Here is a 25,918-nt window from a genome sequence, read left to right as displayed (position 1 = left end):
CACTCGAGCCTTGAAGGTGTGCGCTGGTATCCAGATCCTGCGAGGTCAGACCTCCACGTCCACAGATGCTCGATTGGATTGAGATGTGGGGAATTTGGAGGCCAAAGTCAACGCCTCAAACTCCTCGTCGTCGTGCTCCTCAAACCATTTTTTGCTTTGTGCCACGGTGCATTATCTTGCTGAAAGAGGCCTCGGTCGTCAGGGAATACCGCTTCCATGTACAAGGTCTGCAACACTGCCAGGGAAGGTGGTTCCTGTGAAAGCAGAACCCAAGGTTTCCCAGCAGAACAGAACCCAAAGCATCACACTGCCTCCACCCAGTCTGCCTTCTCCAGGGTTAGGGTTCAGAAAAGAAGGCGTTCTGAATCATCTACTGATAGGAGTCAGTACAACGGGCAACCGGACTGGTCTACGGCTACGAAGGATCATACGGTACAAATTGAGACGCGACGTAGCTCGTCGGTTGGATCGGACCACACGGGACCAGCCTTCGCTCGGTCCATCGCGGTTTATTCCCAGCACCGCTTTTGATAAACGGCAGTTTTTGGAGTTGCTCTGACCCCACGTCAAACTCGCTCAAATCCTTAAAGCTCCCATAGAGTTGTCCAATGACGGCTCCCCCTTCTGGAACGGTGGATGCACTGCTACTCATTAACAAAACCTTGTTTGAACAGTGTTTAAAAATGGCTTGGTCACGACTTGGTCCCCGCCGCAGTCCCTTTTTTTATGACTTTGACCCGGAGTAAGAAGACACTGTCGCTCGTGAAACACCTCCACAACGGACGTTCTTCTTCTTCTTCTGCGACCAGGACGATCTGCTGTTCTGGAGACGGGATCTTTACGTCGCCATTCCAGAGCCCGAGAATACGATAAAACCCAGCGTTCTCAGCAGCGGCTGAACTGTTTGTTTCCAAACTTTAGGGCTTCGTAAACGAGGTGATGGTGCATACACACATGGGAGCTTTGAAAGGAGCTTCTGAAACATCTACAGGTGCCATGATGAGCAGATCGTCAGTGTCATCATTGACTTCACCTGTCAGTGATCGATCACACTGTGGTCCCAGTACTTTTGTCCACATATTAGTGACTAGTGCTGCGCTCCAGAGCCCATCCAAACGGGATGTGGGACTTATCCTACCTGGATTGTACTAACTCCTACTTCAAAGCGTTCCAGCAATTGAAGTCGAATGTTAGAAAACATGGACGATCGCGGGCGCTTTAGATTTATGTTTGAAGAGGCATTTTGACTGTTGTCAGCAATTCAGTCTACTCACATAAACCAGCGAGCCGTTTATGTAAAAGCCATACATGTAACGTCATGAGTGTACTTTTACCGTAGCCCTACATATCTTTTACCGTAGTCCTACATATCTTCATGCTGACGGATAACAACGACATAATTTCACACCATAACATGAAAAACAAGTTGTGATAAAATTGCTGTGTCTAAAACAACTCTACACGCAGAAAAGTAAAGTTTATCCATTATTCCTGTGACTCCATGGGCGCCGCCATTAATCTCCGACATCATTTTTGGTGAAGTCCGGGTAGGTCGATCAGCCCCGACTTCCCAAGTAGGAGGTCCCACTTCGACAGGCATTCCAGTCAGTGCACTTAGTCTCGTTGGAGGTCGTATGAGTCCCACGTCCAACTGGTTTGGATGGTTCTCTGGAACGCAGCAATAATCACAACTTTAAACACCGTTACTGGACCTTCAACTTTGGCACTTTTATCCAATTTCCAGGAAAACTATCATCATTTTAACGGAGGACTGTGTTCACGTTCTCCTCTCGTTGGTCTGTGAAGCCTCGTGGTCCATTTCCTGTCCTGATAAGACTGTTTTTTGTTTTTAATTCAAATTTGTCCTGGGTCAGCGAGACTGTGCTGGAACACCGTGTGCTCCAACGTGGTCTTTATTTTTATCCTAAAAGAACCCTTTCAATAACAATAATAAACTGTGCACTGTGTGTTGTTGTGTTTCGATGAGAAAACAAAAGGACGACATTAAAGTTTACAGGCGTATACAATTGCATTTATTGTATAAAGACAAAAAAAGACAGTTTTTTGGGTAAACTGGCCATGAGCAGGTTTTTCATTTTCAGGTAAAAAAAAAGAAAAAAAAAAGGGTGTTTTTTTTTAAACTACAAGACTCAATAAACAGCAATCACAATGTGATCTTTTAAAAAAAAAAACGAAAAAAAAAACACAAGCACATACAACTATTCAACCAGAGTGGCAAACTCCTCTCAATCAGAGGCCGTTATTAATGTTTAAATACTACATTTTCAACAGCTATTTTTAAAAAATAATGAAAATAAAATCTGTAAGTGGGGAATTAAAAAAAGCAAGATGAGGAAAAAGGGGCCGTTAAGATAAAAAGCATGCGTTTTGTTCTTTTTTTTTTTACTTTTAAAGTTTCTGGAAACATTTGAAATTACTCTTTGCGGCTTTGCGTTTTTATTTTCCTGCCCTTTCACCGTTTTCCTGACACACGTTTACCTCACGGACTCGCGTGCAGTTCAAACACACACGTCGTCCACAGTCCAGTCCGCCGCTGCGTAATCCGTGACGTGTTTTTGGGATAAACTATCATCTACCACCTCACGATCACTGCTCAGAGTAAGACTTTATTCAGTAAAAAATATAGAAGAGACAATTGTACAGTTTTGTGTTGGACACTGGTGAGAGGAGACGCTGTTAGAACCAGACACACACACACACACACAGTTGTGGTTTGGGTGACTTCAATGTTGAACTGTACAAAAATCTGTTTGACGCAGGTGTGAGGACACAGGTGAGAGGACACAGGTGTGAGGACACAGGTGAGAGGACACAGGTGAGAGGACACAGGGACAGATGTAGGGGGGGGGGGGTAGTGATGGTGCAAAGCTACTGGGAACCAGAGGACGAGCCGTGGCTGCCCTGTCCAGGGTAGCTGCCGTACTGGCTGTAGTACTGGTTCCACTGGTTCTGATTCTGGTAGTACTGCTGCCACTGCTGAGCGTACTGAGAGAGAGAGAGAACAAACACCAGTGAGTTCACACGTGATAGAAGATAACCTTTACTTATTTTCACATAATCTGTTCCTCCTTGGGCTGTATTCCATTAATTCCCGTCTCGCGGCCTGTTCAGCGCAGGGATCGTTATTCAGCGCAGGGATCGTTGTTCCACACGGACCGTTTTAGCAGACGCACGTTCGCGTTTTAGCTAGCTCGGTGGCAGAGACGGAGAGTGAAACGGGCCGTAAAAGACAGAAAATGTCCAAGTGTGGGACCATTTCACGCTTCAACATGAAGCTAAAAAGGTGCAGTGTAACCACTGTGAACTTTACTCATCATTTTGACTTTCTATCTCATAATCTCCACCTTTAAACATAATTTTGACTTTTTATCTCATAATTACGACTTTAAAACTCATAATCTCCACTTGTTAACTCATAATTTTGACTTTTAAACAAGAAGCCAACACGGTGCAGTGTAACCACTGTGAACTTAACTCATCATTTTGACTTTTTATCTCATAATTACAACTTTTTACCTCGCAATCTCCACTTAAACTCATAATTATGCCTTTTTATCTCATAATCTCCACTTTTTATCTCATAATTGACTTTCTATCTCATAATTATAACTTTTTATCTCGCAATCTCCACTTTTAAACACATAATTTTGACTTTTTATCTCATAATTACAACTTTAAAAACTCATAATCTCCACTTTTTAACTCATAATTGACTTTTTATCTCATAATCTCCACTTTTTAAATCCTAATTTTGACTTTTTTCTCAATCTCCACTTGTTAACTCATAATTTTGGCTTTTTTAATGCAGTTTACTAGGGGGCGGCGGCTATCAAATATTTTTGTGATAGAGTATTCTACCGATTATTCCTTGAATCGAGTAACGGGATTAAAAAAAATATTGTATTTTTTTGCGTCCTCGATTTAACAAAAAAAATAATTGGTTGAATACTCAGTTACAAAAATACTCGACAGCTGCAGCCCTAATTCCTACTTTTCCACTTTAACACCTGCTTCACAGAAATAATCGTCCGTTTTTTACCTGCTGATACTGTTGATTGTAGCTCTGCTGCTGCTGCTGCTGTTGCTGCTGCACTTGCTGCTGCTGTTGCTGCTGCTGCACTTGCTGCTGCGGTTGCTGCTGCTGCTGCTGCGCCGGCTGCTGTTGCTGGTGGTGGCTGCTGTACGTCTGTCCGGTGGCGGGTGGCTGGCTGTAGCTCTGACCTTGGTAGCCCTGGTACTGACTGTAGTTGCCGTAGTAGTTCTGGTTGTAGTTGCCTTGGCTGTAGCCTTGGCCGTAGCTCTGGTTGTAGCCCTGCTGCTGTCAGACCAAAGGAAGGGAAGGCGTTCAGAATCCTCATCATCTTCATCAACGCATAAACCCTTTCACAAATCAAAAGTCAAGTCTTCATACCTGACTGTATCCTCCCTTGTAAGGCTGCGCGCGACTGTAGTTCCCTCCCGACGGCTGGCTGCGGTTGTAGCTGCTGCGTGCGTCGGATCCTCCGTCGCGGTAGCTGCTGCCCCAGCGACTCTGGTTGTAGCTGCCGCGGTTGTAGCCTGACGCGTGAACACAAAGTCATGTGTTAAACAGAGCAGCGCAAACACGTTAGCGACTCCCAGTCTGTCAATCGTTTGCCGCTAAAGGAACTTAACCCACTGATCGTTTCTTATCATCCCGATTCCTCTGGATCGCACATGCAGTGCGGTTACGACTTATACCAACAGAGGGCGCACATCGGCCAAAATCACCTCGGGCAGCCTCTGTCAGTGACAGTGAGGTCACAGCTGCTGCTTTTCTAACAGAACTGTGGCAAACGCTGACTCAGTCAGGCTAACGTCTAACAGCTGCGTCAGAGCGTTGACGACAGAGATACGCTAACGTAGCTTACGAGCTGCCAACGTACAACGTTTAAAGGTTAAATTAAGGAAAAAGACACGCCAACTCTCATTTTTTACGAATTCAGCTAAAAAAAGTTAAGGAAACGCGACGTAATTTGACTACATTAATACATTTTTTTCAGGATTAAAACAAGATTTCTGATTGTTTTAGCTTCTTAAATGTGAATATTCTCTTCGTTTCTTTGCTCCACGTCACAAGGAAATCATTACGAGTGAATCATTTTGGTTTGTGGACAAAAACAAGACGACATGTGCGTTTACATGCACACTAAAAAACAGATTATTATGGGGTTTTTGTGGTTATCTGGTTATTTAAGAACTCACAGAATAAACTAATATCATTATCGATTTATTGCCGTTATCGAGGTTTCTGTCAATAATCTGATTTCTCAGAGACATGTACACACTTTTAACGGTTTATTCCAGTTACCCGATTATTGCCACTAATAGTTTTTTTAGTTTGCACGTAAACGCATGCATTTCCAGGTTTTACAAACACTGATCGACAGTTTTTAATATTTCATCGAGAAAACAATCGACAGATCGATCGATGATGAAAATAACGGTTAGTTGCAGCTCTACGTACAGTTTGTGCAAATCACAGGTCAGATGGCAGCTTCACAATGACATAAAAAATGTGTACAGAGGCTATAAACCCAATGCACTTGTTGTCAGTATATAACATTTCTGTATAAACAAAAACAACTCTTAAATTGCTCTTAAAATATTCATTTTCACTCACCTCCTCTGTATCCACTGCCTCCGCTGTCTCCACTGCGGTTCGGGTAGCTGCCGCGGGAGCCCTCGCGGCTATCGTACCGCTGGAAGCTGCCGCCGCTGCTGCCGCGGCCTCCGCCGCCGCCACCGCCACCGCCACGGAAGCCGGCCTGCCTGTTGTCGAAGCGTTTCTCGGGCGGCGGGGCGGCCTTGCGGCCCTCCTCGTTGTACTGCTTCAGAAGCTTCTCGGCCTCGTCTTGCTTCACCTCGGCGTACGTCACCGCCTCCAGGAAGTCGCAAGGCTCGGGCAGAGTGAAGTTGGCTTCGGAGGGGGACGGGGAAGAGTCCAATCCACGAGGAGGAGGAGGAGGAGGAGGAGAGAAGAGAGACGCCACCATCCAGCAAGAGATGGATGGATGGAGAGAGGAGAGAGAAAGAAAGAGAGGGGCGGGGGGGAAGGGGTTTGTAGTGAAGACCAGAGCAGCCACACCACCGGAAAACAAAATGAAAAACAGTTACTACCATACAGAGGCAAGAGGAAACACTATGAGCAGATAGATAATAAAAGTAGAGGGCAGGGTGAAGGAACAAACATCACCTCCAGGGGGAGACGGAGGAAACATTTGTTTAAGCAGACAGGGGGGGAAGGAGGGAGGAAGGGAGGGAAGGAGACTTGAGAAGAGGTGGAGGAGGAGGGAGGGACAAACTAGAAGGTTTGGTGAGAAGAGGAAACAGCACTGCAAACCGAGGGCAGCTGATGGAAAGATATTCCACATCAACCTAGTGACTGACTGTGAGTTTAGCGTTTAAAAAAAAAAAAAATATTCGCTTGTAAGAAGCAAACTGTGCAAAATTATCTCTAAAAACGGTAAAAAAAAAAAAAAACCACGGTCACAGGTCTCAGTTTGCAGTGCGTTAGAAAATGAGCTGAATGGCAAAAAAAAATAAGTTAGAATCAAATTCATGTGGAGTGTTTTACAAAAATGTCCAGGTCTGATATCTGACCAAAGGCTATGAAAGGGGAGGGGGGGGGGGGGGGTAAGGGAAGGGAAAGGGGGGAGGGGCATCTTCCAAGTTTGATTTTAGAGACAAACACATAGAAAAAGTCAAAAAAAAAAAAAGTAGATCTGATGTTTTGTTGTTTCCACAGCGTTCCTACCTTTCATTTCTAAAACAGCATGATCGGGCACATCCTTCCCCTGCTCATTGGTTTGCTTTAATGTTCGTTCTTTTAAATCCTCGTCCGTGGGACAAATTACAATAGCCTTGCGTTGAAAACCTTCAAAAGGACGCATTTTTCGTCTCCTTGCTGATCCATATACATTTGTCTAGCAATGGTGACAAGAAAGAGGTAGAAGCTTGTTTGTTATTGTTTACTTGTAGTAGCTTTCCACTGGAAGGAAGCTGGAACCCTGCAATAATGAAGTGACAGAGGTTTGGCTTTGGATGTCAAAGTCTACGCTTTTTGTCTCGAGTGCTAATGGCCTCTCGTCACTCCTCAGACTTACCTCGCGGTCTACGCGTCCAACTGATCCAGAGGCTGCCCGTGGTTGGTGATGGAGGACCCCCCACCCACCCAAATAATCCTAACTTAGCTACAGTGCACTGGTGATCTGTTAGCTTCTGTCAGTCCATCTGTGATCTACTACCTGTCCTCTGAATGGAGACGGTGAAGCTAAGCCCAACTAACTCCATGTCCTCTTCCACTACATCCATAAATCTTCTTCTGCCTGGTAGAGCACCAACCCCAGCATCCGTCCATCCAATATATTCACTATCCCTCCTTCTGTTCATGACCAAACCATCTCATTCTGACCTCTCTGACCTCATTCCCTTAACACCAAACATGTGCTGTACCTCTGATTATCCATCTTCTTCACTCCCGAAGAGAACTTCATCGACTTTGGACAATGAAGAATAACAAACTCGACCTCAACTCCTGACGCTAGGTCAAACACAATGTAAACAACATTAGGTCGATGCTAAACACTCGATTTACCGCAGCGGTGGTTTCTCATGTGTATTTCGGATAAAGGAAACCGGAAAAATAATGATATTTCCTCGGCTATATCGACTAAATAAACGACACTTCGACCAATCTGCGTAAAAATATCGACTAAATAACCGATAACAGTAATTACAGACAAACGATTCAAAGTGGCAACGAGTGATTTCTACGTTGATTGATAGACTAAAAGCGATTAAATAATGATATTTGCTTGGCAATCGGCTATATCGACTAAATAACTGACACTTCGACCAATCTGAGTAAAAATATCAACAAAATAACAGATACTTCGACCAATCTGTGTAACAATAGCGACTAAATAACCGATACTTAGACCAATTTGTGTAAAAATATCGACTAAATGACCGATAACAGTAATTACAGACAAACAATTCAAAGTGGCAACTAGTGATTTCTACGTTGATTGATAAGACATAAAGCGATTAAATAATGATATTTGCTCGGCTATCGGCTATATCAACTAAATAACCGATACGTCCAGCAATTTGAATAAAAAAATTGACTAAACAACCGACACTTCGACCAATCTGCGTAAAAATATCTACTTAATACCCGATACGTCAACCAATTTGTGTAAAAATATCGACTAGATAACGATACATCGAACAATATGCATAAAAATATCGACTAAATAACCGATATTTCTACCAATCTGCGTAAAAATAGACTTAACCAATACTTCACCCAATCTGCATAAAATATCAACTAAATAACCAATACTTTGACCAATTTGCATAAAAATATCCACAAAACAACAGACACTTCGACAAATCTGCATCAAAATATCAACTAAATAACCAACACTTCGACCAAAAGGCGTAAAAATATCCACTAAATACCTGATACGTCAACCAATTTTGAGAAAAAAATAGCGACTAAATCAACGATAACAGTAACTCTCAAAGTCAAAACAACTCAAAGTGGCAGCGAGTGATTTCTACGTTGATCGATAGAATTGAAGTGTTGAAATAGCGTCACGTATCCCATGGCGTACGATTCGATTACCAACATTTTCTACACGATCACATATCGCCTGTGAATCTTCCTTTCAAAACCAATCCACGATCGACTTTAATGCTCAAAATAACGAGTCTAAAAGCTACTCTGACGGGTCCCCCACACACTTACCTTAACTTACCTCATCATCTCCATACGGACTCTCGTCCCCGTAGACAACAACAGACATAGATAAAACCTACCTGCACATACTCACAGACTCCACTGACCAGTGAATAACCAGACCCACCTACCTTTAAACACATTAGCTGACCTCAGGGATCTGAAAACCTAGACGCTGTTAGTCGCTACTTACCTTCGGGGTCAATTTATTAAAACACACACTCTAAAGCTCCATGTATCTCACTCATTAAAAAATAGCTTTTTTAAACAAAGCCATCAAACTCTTGTCTTATTAAAATTAGCAACAGAAGGCATTTTTCTTACTCACCGGCCAGAGCTTACTTGTTTCTCAACATCTTTACAAAGTCATGGTTTACTTGTACATTGTTGAAATTCACAAGACAAAAAAACAGTACTGGTATTATGACAAGAAAAAAAATAGCTGAGGGATGACATACACGACATACTCTGTCACTTATCACGAGAGCCATTAATAACGTTGTTTCTAACAATGCATGACAAAGCGAGTGACAAGAGGGTGAACAGTGCAATTCTTCTAGTCTATAATACACAGAGCCACCCTGAAAGATAAATAAATATTCCATTAGAGAGAGTGATCATCAGGGCACTGAGACTGTTTGGCGAGAATGAGGCCAGAGTGAGGCCGGGGGGGCAGTACCTGGTCCAGGATGTAGTTGCGTCTCTTGCGGGCGGCGATCTCGATCAGCCTGTTCAGACACTGGGTGGCCTGTTGGATCAGAACATCCCAGCGCCCGGCGTAGTTCTTCTGGCGACGCAGGCCCATCACCTGCACAACAAACAGTGGAATGAACATATACTCAGGGTTCGTACACTTTTCAACGACTTCTCCATAACCTTTCATTGACTCTCCAAGACCGAAAATCGGTGCCATCGAGTGTTGTCACTTTTTTTTCATGGCGATAACGAGACGGCGACGAGATAAACGTGACTCTTTGATGACGAAAACGTGACAAACTTGTGTGAGTTTTCGTTGACGAGACGAGAATGTCAGTGGGTGGTCTGTCAGACGTTTGGAACGCATGACATTTCGTTTTTTTCGGCCAATCACCCGACGGTCACGGAGAAAGCACATGGCTACTTAATATGCACGTACCCCGCTACTGCTTCTGCTGTGTGTGTGTGTGTGTTCACCGTTGAACGGCGATGGATAAGGAATCCCACAGAGGGACTGAACAGCGGCTGTACTTCTTCCAACCCGACACTTATGTAAGTGGACTCGTTAGCATTTTAAGCTAGCGATCTTTATGCTGCTAACGTGTTAGCAAACAACAGACAGAGGGATTATTTAGCGGCAGAAAGAAAGCAGGACATGACAATAACTGGACACAGTTGTTAGTAGTAGTGGCTAAAGTTAGCTTTTGTTGCGCTAACGTCAATTCATTATGTGTGTGTTTCTTTAGCAGCATGTTTAGCCATGTTTACGTTCAGGTATGATGTGGTCATCTCTTTGTGTGTAATAATAGCCAATCTGCAAGCTCACAGTGTGTTGAACTTATAGATCTGCTGCTATTTTCACAACTTATGTGCGACACTGCCCAACAACAATCTCCAATACTTATTGACCTAAATAAATTTGTTAAAAGACTATACTTCTTTTTTCGATTAAAACTAGACTAAAACCCTTTTGAGTTGTCGTCAACTAAAACTGGACTAAAACTATCACATATAGAAGTGACTAAAATGTGACTAAAACTAATTTTCTTCCAAAAGACCAAGACTAAATCTACGATGGTTGTCAAAAACACTGGTGCCATCCAACAGTCTTACATGTACGTCCATTTGTTTTGACTGCTAATGAGAGGAAGTGGTTTTATTCTGTAAGGGCTTTTTTGTTGTTCACGTTTTGGTTCACGCCTGCGGTACACACTTGCAGCCACTATGTGGCATCGTTTGCATGTGAATTGTTGTCTCCTATAGGCATCTCCTTTTTTTTTTTTTACCTCCGAGTAAGAACGCCCCCGGAAGTGTGTTGCCTCGTGTTTTTAGCTTCTCCGTTAGCTTTTGTGGATTAGCTGGCGAAACCCACACGCCAGGACTGGAGGGTCGCTAAGCACGCCAGTGATCTGTTTCCGCTTGTCACTTCCGTGTCAATTTAATTGCATCATTTTATTTATGTTTTACGCATCCAAAATATTATCCATGCAATATTTCAGTGACTTTTCCCAAAACTTTACAGGAAATTTAGTTTTTCATTAACTTTTCATGGACCTAGAAAATGCATTTTTAAAATTCCAAAACTTTTCCAGGTTTTTCATGACCGTACGAACTCTGTATACTGTAATGACAGACGTGTGCGTCGAGGCGCTAACCGTTTGTGTCCCAAAAAAAACAAAACACCCACCTTCATCTTGTCCATGATGGCGTTTGTGCCCAGAATGTTGTACTTCTTCTCGGGGTTCGACTCTGCGTGCTTAATGGCCCAGGACGTCTTTCCACAGGCAGGAAGTCCAACCATCATCAAAATCTACCAGAAACAAAGAGCAGATGAAGAAAATGGGATTATTTCAACCTTTGATCAACACCCCTGTGGTCCAGCCCTAATTATACTAAAAATAACACTAAAAGTGCTTTACATGAACTGTAGCCCTCTTGTGGTCTGTGTGTTAATCCCAACTCCCAATAACCCAATGTTTTAAGGCATTAACAAACCCTACTGACAAAAGGATATTCTGCAAAAATATTTGCATTAAAAAAATATTTTGCAGACCGCAAATCATGCTCGTTTTGAAATCATGTTTTGGCGTCATGTGGCGCAACCTACCGCCGTCTACCAATCATTGCAGTCAGTAGAGTCGCAGCTGCCGAGCAACCATGGGTTGCCAGTTACGTCAGAAAACTAAACCTAAAAGACCTCTGTATTTTAAATTTGAATGTAGTAACTGTTTTTGGCCACATTCTTACATATGGCACCTTTAATGTTGTCTGCTGAAATGTCGCCACAGGTGATTCCCTGACTGCTCTGCTAGCTGGCTGAAAAAAGTGGAATGGACTTCCTGTGTCTCAACGGAACGGGGAGTAATGATGCACGCCTCCGTTTAGGAAATCCATTCCAAAGTTTGCAGCCAGTTAGCAGGCGAGCATTACTGACCCGGTTGTTGACCGGGAAAATCGGCTCCTGTGCAGCTGTCACTGTTTTAAACGCCTGCTCGCTGAGGAGAACAGTACCAACAGCGGCATATAAACAATGAAAATCACTCTCCTCCACGCCTGGGTTTACGTTAGCCGGTATATGCCGTTTTTTAGCTGTTATAACGTGAATTTGGCTGTCACCGGTGGAAAATAATGAAATCAATGATTAAGGGGCCATCGACGCAGAGGCGGTGTTTTACCTCGCATTCAGACTTGTTGGCAGGTCCTTTGGTGCCCCTGATCTTCTGCTCCATCTCCAGATTGTGGATGTAGGTGTATCCCTCCGGTGGAGGGAAGTACGGCTCGCTCTTCTGGCCAAAGTTGAACTCCACGGCACAGTTCTTCACCAGCACGTGCGGGAACAGAGCACGACCTGCCAACGCCTCCTTGGTTGTCCGGAAAGCCACGCCCAGCGACACGCCGTTCTTAGAGTAGGCCATCTCAACCTCGTCGCCGCTGTCAAAGTCCTGATAAAGTCACGAGGCATTAAAAGAAATTAGTTTTGCCGTGTTACATTACTGAATGATCAAAACCTACACTACCGTTCAAAAGTTTGGGCTCACATATGCAATTTTTGTTGTGTTTTCCATTAAAAGTCACACTTTTATTCATCAAAAGAGTTGCAAAATGAATAGAAAATATAGTCAAGACATTGGCAAGATTAGAAATAATGATTTCTATTCAAAATAAAGAAGCAGCAAAACTGTTTTCAGCTGAGCTATCATCGTTGCACAAGGGTTTTCTAATCATCCAATAGCCTTCTAACACCATTAGCAAACACTGGAAACGGGCCTCTATACACTTACGTGCCATTAAAAACCTGCCGTTTGCAGCCAATATAGTCGTTTACCACATTAACAATGTATAGAGTGTATTTCTGATTCATTTAATGTTATATTCATTGAAAAAAAAGAAGTGCTTTCTCTTCAAAAATAAGGACATTTCTAAGTGAGCCCAAACTTTTGAACGGTCGTGTATAAAGAGAAAACTTACGATGTAACAGCCAATGACGTCATTTTCGCCAAACTTTTCGCCAAAGTTGGCAAACTTGCAGTCTTCCGATTTCTTCCCCGTTCCTCCATATCCAAAGGAGAATGGCTCCTCGCCTGAACAGACGACAACAACAACAACAGAGAGGGAGAACTTCAGAGCACAGACGTTCTCGTCGACGTCACAAAACAACAACCGGTCGCCGCTCTCCGCTCACCGAGCTGAGTGCTGCAGTAGTTGAGGGACCATCCGATTCTGACCACGTGGGGGTCTGGCTCGCTGCTGGGCAGGTGCTTGACGGGGATTTCCTCGTTGATCTGAGGGGAAAAAATGGGTTAAAAACCAAACATTAAAAAGTTCTTCGAGTTGTTTTTCTTTATGTTGTAGGAGTGCATTATACAAAGCGTAAATACAAGATTATATTACTATTACGTAATAAAAAAAATAAGGCGTTTCATTAGGCGGTTACAGTTTTATATGTCAATGTTTGTTTTGTAACTCTTATCTCTCCGTTTCTTGTTAACTATGACGTGGACTGCTGCCTTTCTAGGCCAGGCCACAGTTGTGAAAGAGATCTTGATCTCAATGGGTCTTTTATCAAGTTAAATAAAGGGCAAAATTGCAACGCAAAACTATACGTCAAATTAAGTTTGTATTAATAAATTAAAGAGCTGAAACAATTAATCGAATTTTAATCTATGACTGAATTAACCATCAACTATTTTGATAATCGAGTCATCAGTTTGAGGCTTTTTTCATGATTAAAAACAAGATTTCAGATCGTTTTAGCTTCTTAAATGTGAATACTTTGTCTGTTTCTTTGCTCCACATAACAAAGAAGTCATTAAAACTGAGTAATTTTGGTTTATGGACAAAATGAGGCGTTGGAGAACATCATCATTTCCAGATCTCTCGTTCTGTGTACTTTACCTTCATCTCGTAACACACGCGACCCTTATCGACGCCGTGTGACGCTCTGGCTCCGGCCCACAGGTAAGCAAAGCCTTCGATGGTTAGCGGGTATCCGCTGTAGCGATCTCGAGACACTTTGAAGTGCAGATCACAGTTGTCTGAAGAAAACAAAGACGTGTTTTTCAAAATTAAAAACAAACGACAAGGACGCGTCGTACCAATGCGCGTTCTGTACTTACATGTGTCCATCGTAACAAGGGTGTCGTCTATGTTCTCTTCCTCGTCTTCAGCGGGGGGTTGTGGTGTACGGGACCTGTGCGTCGGGAGAGCATGATGTTAGTCAACGTTAAAGTCGCTTTAAACTTTTTAAACTTTTCCATTGTTGCGTTTGTTCAAAAACAACAGCGGCTGACCTCTTCTCCTCGCGGTTCTCGTAATAGCCGCTGTAGCCCCTGCTCTCCTCGTACGGCCTCTTGCGGCTGTGGTGTCCTCCCTTATCTTCCACTTTGACTTGCTCAGCCTGAACTGTCGCGCCATCTTCCTCGGGTTTCTGTTCCGTCTCCTGTATTTCCTGATCTCTGTCTGCGTCGGCCTCGGGCTCCGCTTCTGTTTTTACCTCCACTTTCGTGTCTTCCGAAGTGGCTTCGGCTGTGTCGAGAACTGTGAAATCATGCAATGTGTTGGGTGATACAACGATAGAATCTAGAGTAAGCCAGAATGATGTCTGCAGTGGCGAAAAAGCAAAATTCTTAATGTAATTTGCCTATATACCGCATAATAAACACATGTGAGGTGTAGAAAACAATTGCGAACTCACCTGGTTTAGTCTCAGCATTTTCCTCCATTTTCACCACAGGCTCAGACGGTTCCTCCGTCATCATGTCAGACTGGTCGATGTCGACGTCTGCGGTGAAGTCGGGCATGCTGTGACCCGAGTCTGAGGTTTGTTGACTCTCGTACGGCTCGCCGCCCTCTGCCTCCTCCTCCTCATAGTAGCCTCCTGAATCTCTGCCCTCATCGTCGTCATCTTCTTCTGGGACGTCAGCTTCTCTTTCTCCGTCCCCATTATCATCAGCCTCCTCCTCCTCATCATCAGCAGCAGGAGCACTAGCAGCAGCAGCAGCAGCAGGAGCAGCATCAGCATCAACTAAATCCACAGCCTCTTCTGCAAATGGAAGAAACAATCATAAGTTTTTCCCACATACATGTAAATGCGGCAGCACTTTAATTTTGACCATTTCTTCCACACAATTCTTCACACTTTGCAACAAAAAGCTCTCACAATAGTCCTGAATAAGTCTTATTATTGTGAGAATAAAGAACAGCAGCCCGTCATTCCAGGCATCCATAGAATGCAGATGGGAGTATCTTCGGTTCGATTCCTTGGACCAAAACAACAAAGTACAACCAACTGGACTGCACAGTGTTGTGCTACGGTAAACATGCGGGCCAAATGGAATCAAACTACATCGGTGCAAGAGTTTGCATGTATGGAGTGGAGCAGATGTCGAAAACGTGGATGCAGAGAGTATGACCCGGCCTAAAAACTAGCAAGCATGGAAACACGCAGATTTGTGTTCAAGTTCTGCAACAGAGAGCCTTGCATCTGTCCAATCAACTGTCTAAACCTGTGCATACAATGATAACAAATGAGGAACAAAGCTAACTTCATGAGATGAGGGTGCACGCTTTGTTTAAATGCATCACATGACGGTCCCAGAGTATGGTTTTAGCAATACTGAGTTGTTTACAGTGACGTGCACAAAATGAATGCTTTAGTCAAACACCTCTCTTTGGAATCACTGCTGTACTGTAATCAGAATGATATTAGGATTTAGAGAAATTGCAGTAATAACAGTGAGACATTACGACTGTATTCCATCTTTTAAAAAAGAGGTTGCACATATATAAAGTTTGGGAAACACTAGTCACTCAGAGATTCAGAGAGTCACGTGTGGTCAAATTACGCTCCTTTTACTCCGAGTACACGTGGAGTTATGGCTCAATTTACAATAACATACCGGCTGGAAATGGTTGATTTAGCTTCTGCAACCAATACAACAGCTTTATATTAACTTCTACATTGTGTACGGATTGACGACAGTGAGAGAACGAAACTTTGTGAAAGTAGTGTTTACCTTGTTGCTCTTGAGCATCCTCTTCGTCTTGGTTTTCCTCGTTGTCCTGGTCGAACTCGGTCTCCTGCTCTGTCGCCGACTCTAGGGCATCACCCGAGTCATCGACCGAATCATCAACCGAGGCATCAACCGAGTCATCGACAGAGGCATCTACCGGAGCATCGCCTGAGGCATCTACCGGAGCATCGTCCTCGTCCTCCAGTGCAGCTTTCAGCCTCTCCACCAGCTCCGCCTTCAGGCCTTTGGTGTCCAGGCCGCGGCGCTGCAGCTCCTCCTTTAGCTCGTTTACTTTCAGTTTCTTCACGTCGACACTCATTTTTGTCTCGGATGTTTTTCACCTGTTTTGTCGAACACACAAGCACACGAAAATGGTCACGCCGTAGACACAACACCGCGTCCTAGAAGCGTTCACATGAATGCGGATACGCGGTAACCAAAACATGCTACATTAGCGGGGTTAGCTAGGTTAGCAGCGGAGCACGACCACCGGAGCATTTTCCACAGTAGATAGCGAAATATTAACCCGAGCACCAACGTTTGTACCCAGCGTACGTATACATAACAACTTACAAGAGTCAAAATTCACTGGAAAATGTTGCCGTGGTTGAGTATTTACGTCGGGCTGTTGCTAGGCGGCTAACGCTACTAGCCTTCTTAACCAAGCGGCGGTGCGTTTAAGGCCAACCGGTGCAGGACAAAGTTGCTCCAACTCCGAGAAAATGCACACTGTAATCGTTCCGCACATTTAAACATCGAACAAGTGCAACCGGTGCGCTATTTGCGCAACACCACCACGTACTCGATGTACACAATAAACACAAACAATTCGACCGAGGCCTACCTCTGCTCACGCCAGATCGCGCGGGTCAACAGTGATAAAAACGTTGAATGAGATGCTAGCGTCGCAAAGCCAAACCGGAAGTCGACTGAACTCAGTCTCACGGATTGGCCAATGAGCGACGGGTGAGCGGCATCTGCGACGGTTAACTTCCTGTATATGAATTATGAACGGCGTCAAGTTATTATCCAAGTCACTGATCAAAGGCGCATGAGCCTTCTATTGTTTTTGTGTAATTTAAAAATGGTAAAATAGTTTAAAAAGCGAGAAAAAAATAAACCAGGTTTCGACTAAATATATATATTTTTTTTTTTCCTCCCACGGTGAATTAATGTATGTAATAAATCTAAAGCAACTGGCCATAAAATCCTCCTAATATGTCACAGAGACTCAGGAATAATGTTCACATAACAAACTGAACTCACCAACATCAGTACAGACAAAATATTTGCATTAAAAAAATATTTTGCAAATCATGTTTATGTTTTGAAATCATGTTTTGGCTTCATGTAGCGCCACCTACCGCCGTCTACCAGTCATTGCAGTCAGTCGAGTCTCAGCTGCCAAACAACCACGGGTTGCCAGTTATGTCAGAAAATGCAACCGAAAAGACCTAAAAGTATTTTGGATTTGAGTGTCGCAACACATTCTTACATATGGCACCTTTAAATAAGATTGTTGGTCGACTTACCACTATTAAACTTAAATTTTTCTTGAAATGAACAAACACTGCAAAATTAAAAATATGTAATTGTAAATGACTTGAATTCAGTGTATTTATGGAATCAGACCATTTCTTTGGACGAGGATGAAGATTCTCAAGATAATTTGACTTGTTCCAATAAAACGTAACACATGGCATTTCTTCATTTTGCTTGAAACAAGTCATTTCCCCCTAATAGTGGTTATATTTTACCATATATTTTTTTAGAGGCCATTTTCATTTCCTAATTTCACAGAGCACAGTTCTCACGATCAATGTGTCATTTAATGTACAGTATAGACCTGAATTATCTTTAATAAAAGCCTTGAAGAGACCTTAAAAAAAACCTCTTTGGTGAACAATGGTTAACTGCAGATGAAAATGACCTTTAATAGCTAAATCTGGTACTTTTACTTGACTTTATGAAGTTATGAAATAAACCTGGGCTCTCGCAGGAAAACCATGCAAAACACAACTCAAATCAACCGTCTTGCGCTGTAGTTTGAGCTTCTTTGAAAATTAAAAATGACCATTGGAGAGAACATGAAAATGTGTTTTCATTCATTAGAAATACAGAACATATTAATACCTGGGTTTCTGGTAATAAACAAAATATATCTATATATATAAGGATAAATACCCATTAGAAATGTATGATATGGTGACTCTTCTGTCAGGAACTGCACCAGTAAGACACAGCAATGAAAGGACACACTTAAATCCACTGACATCATTAACAGACATATACTTTTATTTTACACCTTCTGTTATATGTTACATCCACTTATACACGAACCACCAAAGGGATTCAGCGTAAACACAGCGATGATGTTTTCCTATTCGAATAGAGCCAACGATTTGTGTTTGTTACGTTATTTCAGGTCCACAAAGATCGCTGAAATGAAAATACGCTGGGGCCGTCATCAAATACATTACATATATTAACTTTGTATATTCTCATTGTTGCCTCACACGTTTAATCTTTTTTCGTCATATCGTGAACATGCAAGATGAAGCACAGAAATTCTCTATGAATGTCATAGCAATCTCCTCTTTTTTTGTTTACACAAAGTGCTCAAAATATGAGCTTATGTTAGCGCTCAAATCCACAGCTCACTGATATGCTCATATCCACCTCTTTCTACCCAACATTTTGGGGTTTTGGGGACAGTGTGTGAGACACAGAGTTGTCCATACAGCGGTGCTATGCTGGTGTTCTCTTATTCCTCTACAGCCCAGAGCTGATGCGATCATTTAGCCGGAGCAGGAATGGCCAGCAGCAGCCTGTTGTGCTCCCTGAGCCGAGCGTCCAGAGTCTCCGTGGTGAGTTGGAGCTCGGCGAGCTGAGTCTGTAGGCTCACGATGGTCTCGGTCAGCTCGTCCTCTTTGCGGCGAGAGTTGGCCGACTGCCTGCTGTACTCCAGCACCATGCATCCGCCGCCGATGAGGAAGATGATGGCCTCGCCCAGCAGCTCGGCGCCCAGCTCCGCGGCCGCGTCCTCGTTCAGCGGCTTGATGGTGGAACCTCGGAAGCCCATGATGCGCATCTTTGTCCTCATCTCAATCCAATGGTAAACTGCAAGGACACGGAATGAGATTGGTGTTAATATTTTCAAACAACACTTTTCACGATGCAAGCAACACTTATTCAGAAGCAACAAAATATATTGATTTAATTAGTTAGCTGCATTAGCTCCTTTTAGTGCCGTTAGCGTTAGCCTACAGTGGAAATGGATCGGTCTGTTTATTAAAGGAAAAGAGCAGCGCTACAAATAACCAGCGTACCTGTGTACTGCGTATGTGTGCCTCTGTTTTTAAAGTTTAGCGTTACTTTAGAGACTAATTTTAACAACCGGGAGTTAACGTAAACATGACGTCACGCATGTCTTTTTGGAACGTGTCGTGCGTTAACGTTGATGCAGTTAAACGTCGTTGTCAGCACTAAAAAAGATATTATTTCATTGTTTGAAAATACATTTGTTCTTTGCTCGGTGGTTTTTCATTTGGGGGCGGGTCTTGGGAAGCTGTCTGCTGATTGGCTACTGAGTTTTGAGTGACAGCTCAATGGACCATAAGTTGTCAGGGGCTCGGTGTCGCAGATTTACGAGATTAAAAGTGTCGAATATACGAGAAAATAAAATTGCAGATTTATGTCGACTCACACCCGCAATTTCTCCCGCTGTTTATGAACTAAAGGTGATATGGAATTAGACCATATCGCATATATCAATATAGTTCCTTACGGAGCTTTGATTTCAAATAAGGTACTCCTGTTGTTATACAGTTAGCATTTTATTATTTGAACAGCTGAGGATTTATTCACGAACCAGGTGAAGAAACCTGTGATATTCAGCCTAAATATATCGGGATATGACTTTTGGTCCATATCGCCGACCCACTACTTTCTTGAAGAGAGCAAACTATGCTACACAAAATGTATTGATGGCCAATGTGGCCATTAATATTATTAAATAAACAATAAATACCCTGCTGTTATGAATTAACCAGAAATACAATATGTAGACTTTCACTTAAGGAAATGACAACTTGGTAAACACTCTGATACACAATGCATGTCGGATTTGGTGATAACACAAGAATTATGATGACAATATATATATCTTGATATTTTGTCCCATCCCTTGTCACAAAAACACCACATAATAGATGATGTATTTTTGATCCAAGAAGCATGTCTTAATGTGGCGTATTATAATAGAGAAAACTGTTGTGTTGCAGCTCAAGAAATGTCTAACACTAACAGTTTATTGATATAAACCTCCGTTTACCTGGGTTCCTCTAAATTAAGGTTGATAAATTAAACATTCTAAATCTTACATTTTTCCTTCTTCAAATGTGTTTTATGCACAAGCCAAATATATTCACCTCACTATCATAGAGGTAAGAAACCAGGAAATACTGATACTTGTGATTCTGATTTGAAGACGATGAATTGTTCATTGTTTATCGATTATTAACCACTAATGAATGTATGAATGCCACAGGTCAGTGCTGAGTCACCACATGTTTATTACCACAGCTAAAACACTCAGATTGACCTCCATGTCCCTGCTCTGATAAAAACAATGCCTTAATAAAACAACCTGCTCAATGACACGGAAGACCCGCCCCCTTCAGACTCTCCGTGCTGCTATTGGTCGACGAGATAGTCCCGTGGACGCCATTGGTTAAGCGGTCTTGCCAGACGCAATCTGATTGGCTGTTGCAGCCAATTCCCGACGCAGGCAACGTCCGGGGGAGTATGACAGCATTAGCGGTCAATGTTAGCTTTTTTAGCTCGGTTACTCACACTGTGCCGGCGGCAGGCAGACGTAGGTTTTGAAGAACTCGCTTCTCACGGCTCCCGCTTTTATTCGGTTCGCCAAAGGCTTGCCCATCTGCTTCACCCCGAGGTAGAGGAGCTTGGCGATGGGGAAGGCACCGACAACCATCCTGGCGGAAACGCTGCTCCGCTCACTTCTCGCTCATAGAGCATGCGCAGTAGCGTTACTCCCAAAATGCCTCTCGGCTATGTGAACGAGCCGTCCGCGTTCTCGACTTGCTCGGAGTACGCTAATGACGTGCGCTAGCGGATTTCATGAATACCGACGTCACGTTAGCTTCGGCTTTAAACCATGGATTTGTAAATAAAGTAAGCTGACAAAGTGCAATGACGCAATTAAAGATTAAAATTATTAATAAAATTTAGTTTATTTAATTGACGGTCGCTATCAGTTCATACGTGTTGGTAAACGAAAACCTCCCCATTGTCTTCATTTATTCACAGTTCTCATAAAGTTTTCATATCGTACGATTCACTGACAGCAGCGCCATTCCCGAGACGAGACGCCACATGACCGCGCTTGGCTGTGCTCGTACACAGCTGTGACGTCACTCTGGGAAATAAGATTTGTCTGGGCTTTTTATGGCCTTTAGGAATGTTTTTTAAGTATGAAACATAGTATGAATTAAACATAGAGAATATAAAGATCTATAAAAGCCTGTGTCCATGTCTCGAGGTGTCCTGTGGACACTTTTACAGGCGTCTATTTTACTATTGTGGCCGATGGGAAAATTGCTTTTTGGGCCCCATGAGTATTTTTTGTTGCAGTACCCAGAGTGGCCACCATGTAAAAATTGACATGGCCGAGAGGCATTATGGGAGAAATCCTACTGCGCATGCTTTGCACCTACTTGGCTAAAACATCCATTGTAGTTGTTGTTGTTTATCTTTTTCGTGAGAAAGAAAACGTGGTGTCATGGACAGACTCGCGTCTTTTGGGAGTGAGTATTAACGTGTTCACACAGACTGATGCAGAAGTGTCAGATTTATCGTTTAAAGACCTTTTTTTTTTTAATCTCACTCAGTGGTTCGCAGCCTTAGCTGTATTAGCCTCTTCCCGGCTAACCGGGCTGCGCTAGCATTAACGTTAGCGATATCGTAGCGACAATTAAACGTTCGCTGTGTGATTTTTCACATTAACGTGTTCACACGCATTTACTTACACATATGATGTTATTGAAGTCTTCATATTAATGTGCGATGTGTCTTAATCTCAGTGGAGTCCATAATATAACATTTAAACCTCAGCCATAGCACGTTAGCCCAGCTAGCTTTGAGGTTATTTTGATTATTTATTTTGTATGAACTTTATTTCAAACAAAGGGCAAAACAATCGAATAGTTCAAGCTCAGTGAAAGGACAATAAAAAAACATGTAACTTAATAAACAACAATAAATCATAATACTTAAAGTAGCTGTTGTTTTAATGGTTGTTTTAATTATCAAAAAATGTGGCTTCTTGGTTGAGACTTTGCATTTATTAGTGTGAAATTTTCCAAAAAAAGGAAGCTCATATTGACTGATTGATTGGAATTAATACATCATTGTCCCTTTTTTCTGTGATCATAACAGCCAGGTAAAACATTTACAAAGCGAAGTGTAAAGCCAGAGAGAACAGTGTTCTCTATGAAGGCTTTAATGTCTTCCCAAAGTGTGTGTGTGAATTCACAAAACCAAACCAGACATAAACTTGTATAAAAGTAATTTTGACAGGTGAAACCTCTGCACCAACTTCAATGAGACTTCTTTAGTTTTGTTTAAAATACACTTTTGGTGTAAAAACCAGACTTTTCCTCAGTCTATGTTGTTGACAAACTTTGAGGGAAGTTACAACTTGGAGAGAGTAGTGCCGATTAAAGACAGATTCTTCAGCTTCTTAAATGTTAATATTTTCTTGTTTCTTAGCTCCACACACAGTTTGTTTTGCATTATTTCTTATGTGAATTATTGTTGTTCGTTACTCCAGAATGAGCCTTTTATATTGACATACTACATCCTTTATACTGAAGGCACCTGCATTAGTTCTCCAACACACTAACACTTGGTGAACGACTCTATCCAGCTGTTGTTGTTGTTGAAGAGTAAACTTCTGATCATTTTGTTTTTTAGACGATCCCTTTGATAAACCGCCGTGCAGAGGCTGCTCCTCGTATCTGACCGAGCCGTACATCAAGTGTGCAGAATGTGGACCCTCTCCTTTTTTACTCTGCCTCCAGGTCAGTCAGCAACAAATCCACATCAACATGTGACCGAGACTCAGTTCAGTTCAGTGTGAATAAAAAAAGACCGTTTTAATTTCAGTGTTTCACGCGAGGGTTCGAGTACAAGAAGCACCAGAGTGATCACAAATATGAAATCATGGTAGGTGACATGTCTTTTTGACACACACACACACAGTTTGAGTGTGTGTCCTCACTTGTCGTGTCCTGTCCTCATACAGACGTCGGATTTCCCCGTCCTGGAGCCTGGGTGGACGGCGCAGGAGGAGATGGCTCTGCTGGAGGCCGTCATGGACTGTGGGTTTGGAAACTGGTGCGTGAAGCCCAATTTATACTCCTGCGTAAAGTGCTCTACGTAGGTTACAAACAATGTTCCATTTCTACTTTCAGGCAGGACGTCGCGTATCAGATGCGCACAAAGACAAAAGAGGAGTGCGAGAGCCACTACATGAAGAACTTCATCAACAACCCGCTCTTCTCCTCCACTCTGCTCGGACTGAGGAAAACCAAAGACTCTCGTTTCGCAGAGGGCGCCATTCCTTTCAAACGTCAGTTTGACACACACACACACACACACACACACACCTTCAACTTTTCTTAGCACGTGTAATGACAACGACAACAAAAAAAAAGATTTTGTGCTTAAATGGGTCAGGGTTAGGGTTTGAGACAAAGACTCTAACAATTGTTATTTTAAATGTGTTCAAATTTAACACGCACAATCTGGTGTTTGTGTATTTTAACATGCAGTACATTGTAAATAACAGCCACATATTGAAGGCTATTCTGGAAAAAACACACTAACCCTTTTATTATGGTTAAAATAAGCAAAAAAAAAAGTACACAGGCATTTTGAGACTTCGGTGTTAAAGGGTCAAACAGTTGGTGAGTAGAGAACTTTCCTCGCCAGCTTCAGCTCCATCTGTCGCAGTTTTTGGCCAAACGTCTCTGTCTGAGGAAAGTCAAAGACTTGATGCATTACTTTTGAATTTTCATTGAAGTTTTTTCGTTTTCAGGCATAAAAAAATGACTTTTATGTCCAGATTGTCTTTTTTTAAAAGAGTGCGATTCTCTCTCTGCTGTTACAGCCACTGACGATCCTCCTCGCCCCACGTTTGACTCGGTGCTGTCTCGGGACATGGCTGGATACATGCCTGCCAGAGCTGACTTCATGGAGGTCAGTATGTCCTCGACGTCATTGGTTTTTTCATAACTTTTCAGGGTTCCTACGCAGCATGGAAAAGTATGGAATTTAATTTGAGTAATTTCCAGGTCTGGATAAGTATGGAAAAGGGCAAAAAAGTATGAAAAAATGTTTGTGTTGTTTCCAGACTCTTCTCTCACTTTCTAAAATAAAATATATTAATATATACAAATCAAAACAAGTTACTAACGCAACATAGCCTACCTGTAGATGATATGAAACTAATCAAGCTGGCTGAAGAATGGTGTGGAGACCATGGTTACTGTTACTTACTGCAATACTCATTTATTCATTATTTTCCATACGTGTCGCTGAGCCAGACACCTATTGTCGGCAGCGACGGTTTCATGGGTCGATGCAAGTTTTCCGAGGGCTGGCTTCATGAAAAATGAGTGAAAAAAGTATTTTAAAACCATTCATTTACATATTAAGCATGTGAGAAGTCTGGAAAAGTATGGAATTTTGAAATGGAAAATGTGTAGGAACTCTGACTTTTCCAACTCCACCTTTGGCTCTGGTGCTCTCGAGTATTGTCCTCAGCTAAACTCCAATTCCTCCTCACTCTGTATCTTGTTTATTTTTTTCTAAAATTGCGTTTGCAGTCCTGGGATATATTTATTTATGTGTTTGTTTCCTGTCGTGTAAGATGTCTCTCTTTGTGTTTGTGTTGTCTTGAACAGGAGTTTGACAACTACGCCGAGTGGGATTTGAAAGACATCGACTTTGTCGACGACGACTCGGACGTCCTCCGCGGTGAGTTTACGTCGCTAACACTAATTTTTCCCTTAAATAACGGAAGGTTTAACAAGCACTCGACTTAATGATCTCCTTAATTGTCGCCCTTATTTCAGCTCTCAAACTCGCCGTAGTCGATATTTATCACTCGAGATTAAAGGAGAGGCAGCGGAGGAAGAAGTAAGTCATGATTTTACAGTTTGTGTTCACTCGGCAACGTGTAATGACTCCATTCTGTCAGTAGGTGGCACACAAACTTCTTTTATTGAGCTTTCGTGTTCAGTGGAAACTGCCGTCTCTGCTCTCAGGTTGAATAAATACAATAAGGTGATAAATTTAGACTAGTGTTAATAATCTTTTTTAGACACAAGTATGTGGAGGATTGTTTTTTTAAGTACAGTCTTTTGTTATAAAATATTGTCAATTAAACTTGGTGAACAGCACAAAAACACATTCAATTTTATAGCTATATTGTAAAACTTGTCATTTTGCAAACAAAAAATACCTAATATGATTTTGTTCAAGCTCATTACCGTCGGCAAACACTTTCCGACAGTATGTACAGTCGATCGTCTATGGTGCAGTAGAACTACTTTGTTACTGTTGTGTGTTTTATTTTGACCATTGCACCCGTATAAATAGCAAAAAAGTGAAACCAAATGACAGATATAGGTCAATAAATGGCCTCCAAATCAGTTTTGTTTGTGTGGAGCCAATTATACATGTACAGCATATAAAGGACATCTGTTTCTTCAGGTATACTTTGAATTTTTAGATTTTTAGCCAGTTTATTAGGTACAACATTCAATATATCGGACTCATTTATTCGAGATAATTACAAATTCACTGTCTTACTTTAAAGTTGCAGTATTCTACTTTA

At 42.3% G+C, this 25,918-nt stretch overlaps 3 protein-coding genes across 4 annotated transcripts in view; 1 reads left to right on the top strand and 2 right to left on the bottom strand.

Annotated features, from left to right (window-relative positions):
* Positions 1–2,016: 2,016 nt before the first annotated feature.
* On the bottom strand, positions 2,017–16,859 carry LOC310924905 (uncharacterized protein). Of its 2 annotated transcripts, none has more exons than XM_083886761.1 (16): positions 16,838–16,859; positions 15,997–16,334; positions 14,676–15,023; positions 14,272–14,518; positions 14,098–14,171; positions 13,877–14,016; positions 13,164–13,263; positions 12,950–13,062; positions 12,157–12,423; positions 11,169–11,291; positions 9,465–9,593; positions 6,797–6,965; positions 5,663–5,959; positions 4,433–4,578; positions 4,061–4,339; positions 2,017–3,006 (listed from the first exon to the last, which is right to left on the bottom strand). In XM_083886761.1, the coding sequence occupies exons 2-16, from the start codon at positions 16,310–16,312 to the stop codon at positions 2,890–2,892; spliced, it is 2,865 nt and encodes a 954-aa protein (XP_083742887.1). In that variant the 5' UTR covers positions 16,313–16,334; positions 16,838–16,859; the 3' UTR covers positions 2,017–2,889. The 2 variants fall into 2 exon arrangements, with proteins under 2 accessions (XP_083742887.1, XP_083742888.1); XM_083886762.1 differs by having other exon boundaries at positions 4,061–4,336.
* Positions 16,860–18,309: 1,450 nt separating this feature from the next.
* On the bottom strand, positions 18,310–21,012 carry opa3 (outer mitochondrial membrane lipid metabolism regulator OPA3). The gene is made up of 2 exons (XM_083886721.1): positions 20,848–21,012; positions 18,310–19,113 (listed from the first exon to the last, which is right to left on the bottom strand). Exons 1-2 carry the CDS (start codon positions 20,987–20,989, stop codon positions 18,788–18,790), a joined length of 468 nt encoding a protein of 155 aa, XP_083742847.1. The 5' UTR covers positions 20,990–21,012; the 3' UTR covers positions 18,310–18,787.
* Positions 21,013–21,740: 728 nt separating this feature from the next.
* tada2a (transcriptional adaptor 2A) overlaps positions 21,741–25,918 on the top strand; it is a 13,647-nt gene continuing 9,469 nt past the window's right edge. The window contains exons 1-8 of the mRNA XM_083886116.1: positions 21,741–21,821; positions 22,990–23,096; positions 23,182–23,241; positions 23,321–23,412; positions 23,490–23,647; positions 24,188–24,276; positions 24,984–25,056; positions 25,155–25,218. Coding sequence (XP_083742242.1) covers positions 21,797–21,821; positions 22,990–23,096; positions 23,182–23,241; positions 23,321–23,412; positions 23,490–23,647; positions 24,188–24,276; positions 24,984–25,056; positions 25,155–25,218 — 668 coding nt within the window. The 5' untranslated portion in view covers positions 21,741–21,796. The remainder of the gene's footprint in view (positions 21,822–22,989; positions 23,097–23,181; positions 23,242–23,320; positions 23,413–23,489; positions 23,648–24,187; positions 24,277–24,983; positions 25,057–25,154; positions 25,219–25,918) is intronic.

The sequence above is a fragment of the Microchirus variegatus genome (genome assembly GCF_963457635.1).
Source record: "Microchirus variegatus genome assembly, chromosome: 3".
NCBI classification, from domain to species: domain Eukaryota; kingdom Metazoa; phylum Chordata; class Actinopteri; order Pleuronectiformes; family Soleidae; genus Microchirus; species Microchirus variegatus.
The sequence above is the reverse complement of the archived record's forward strand: the minus strand, read 5'-3'. Positions and strand labels throughout refer to the sequence as shown.

Coding starts and splice junctions, on each gene's coding strand:
- LOC310924905 (XM_083886761.1), bottom strand. CDS start 16,312: ATGAGTGTCGACGTGAAGAAACTGAAAGTAAACGAGCTAAAGGAGGAG. Junction 15,024..15,996: donor GGATGCTCAAGAGCAACAAG/GTAAACACTACT, acceptor TTCCATTTGCAG/AAGAGGCTGTGGATTTAGTT. Junction 13,264..13,876: donor GCGTGTGTTACGAGATGAAG/GTAAAGTACACA, acceptor TTTTCCCCTCAG/ATCAACGAGGAAATCCCCGT.
- opa3 (XM_083886721.1), bottom strand. CDS start 20,989: ATGGTTGTCGGTGCCTTCCCCATCGCCAAGCTCCTCTACCTCGGGGTG. Junction 19,114..20,847: donor CTGCCTGCCGCCGGCACAGT/GTGAGTAACCGA, acceptor GTGTCCTTGCAG/TTTACCATTGGATTGAGATG.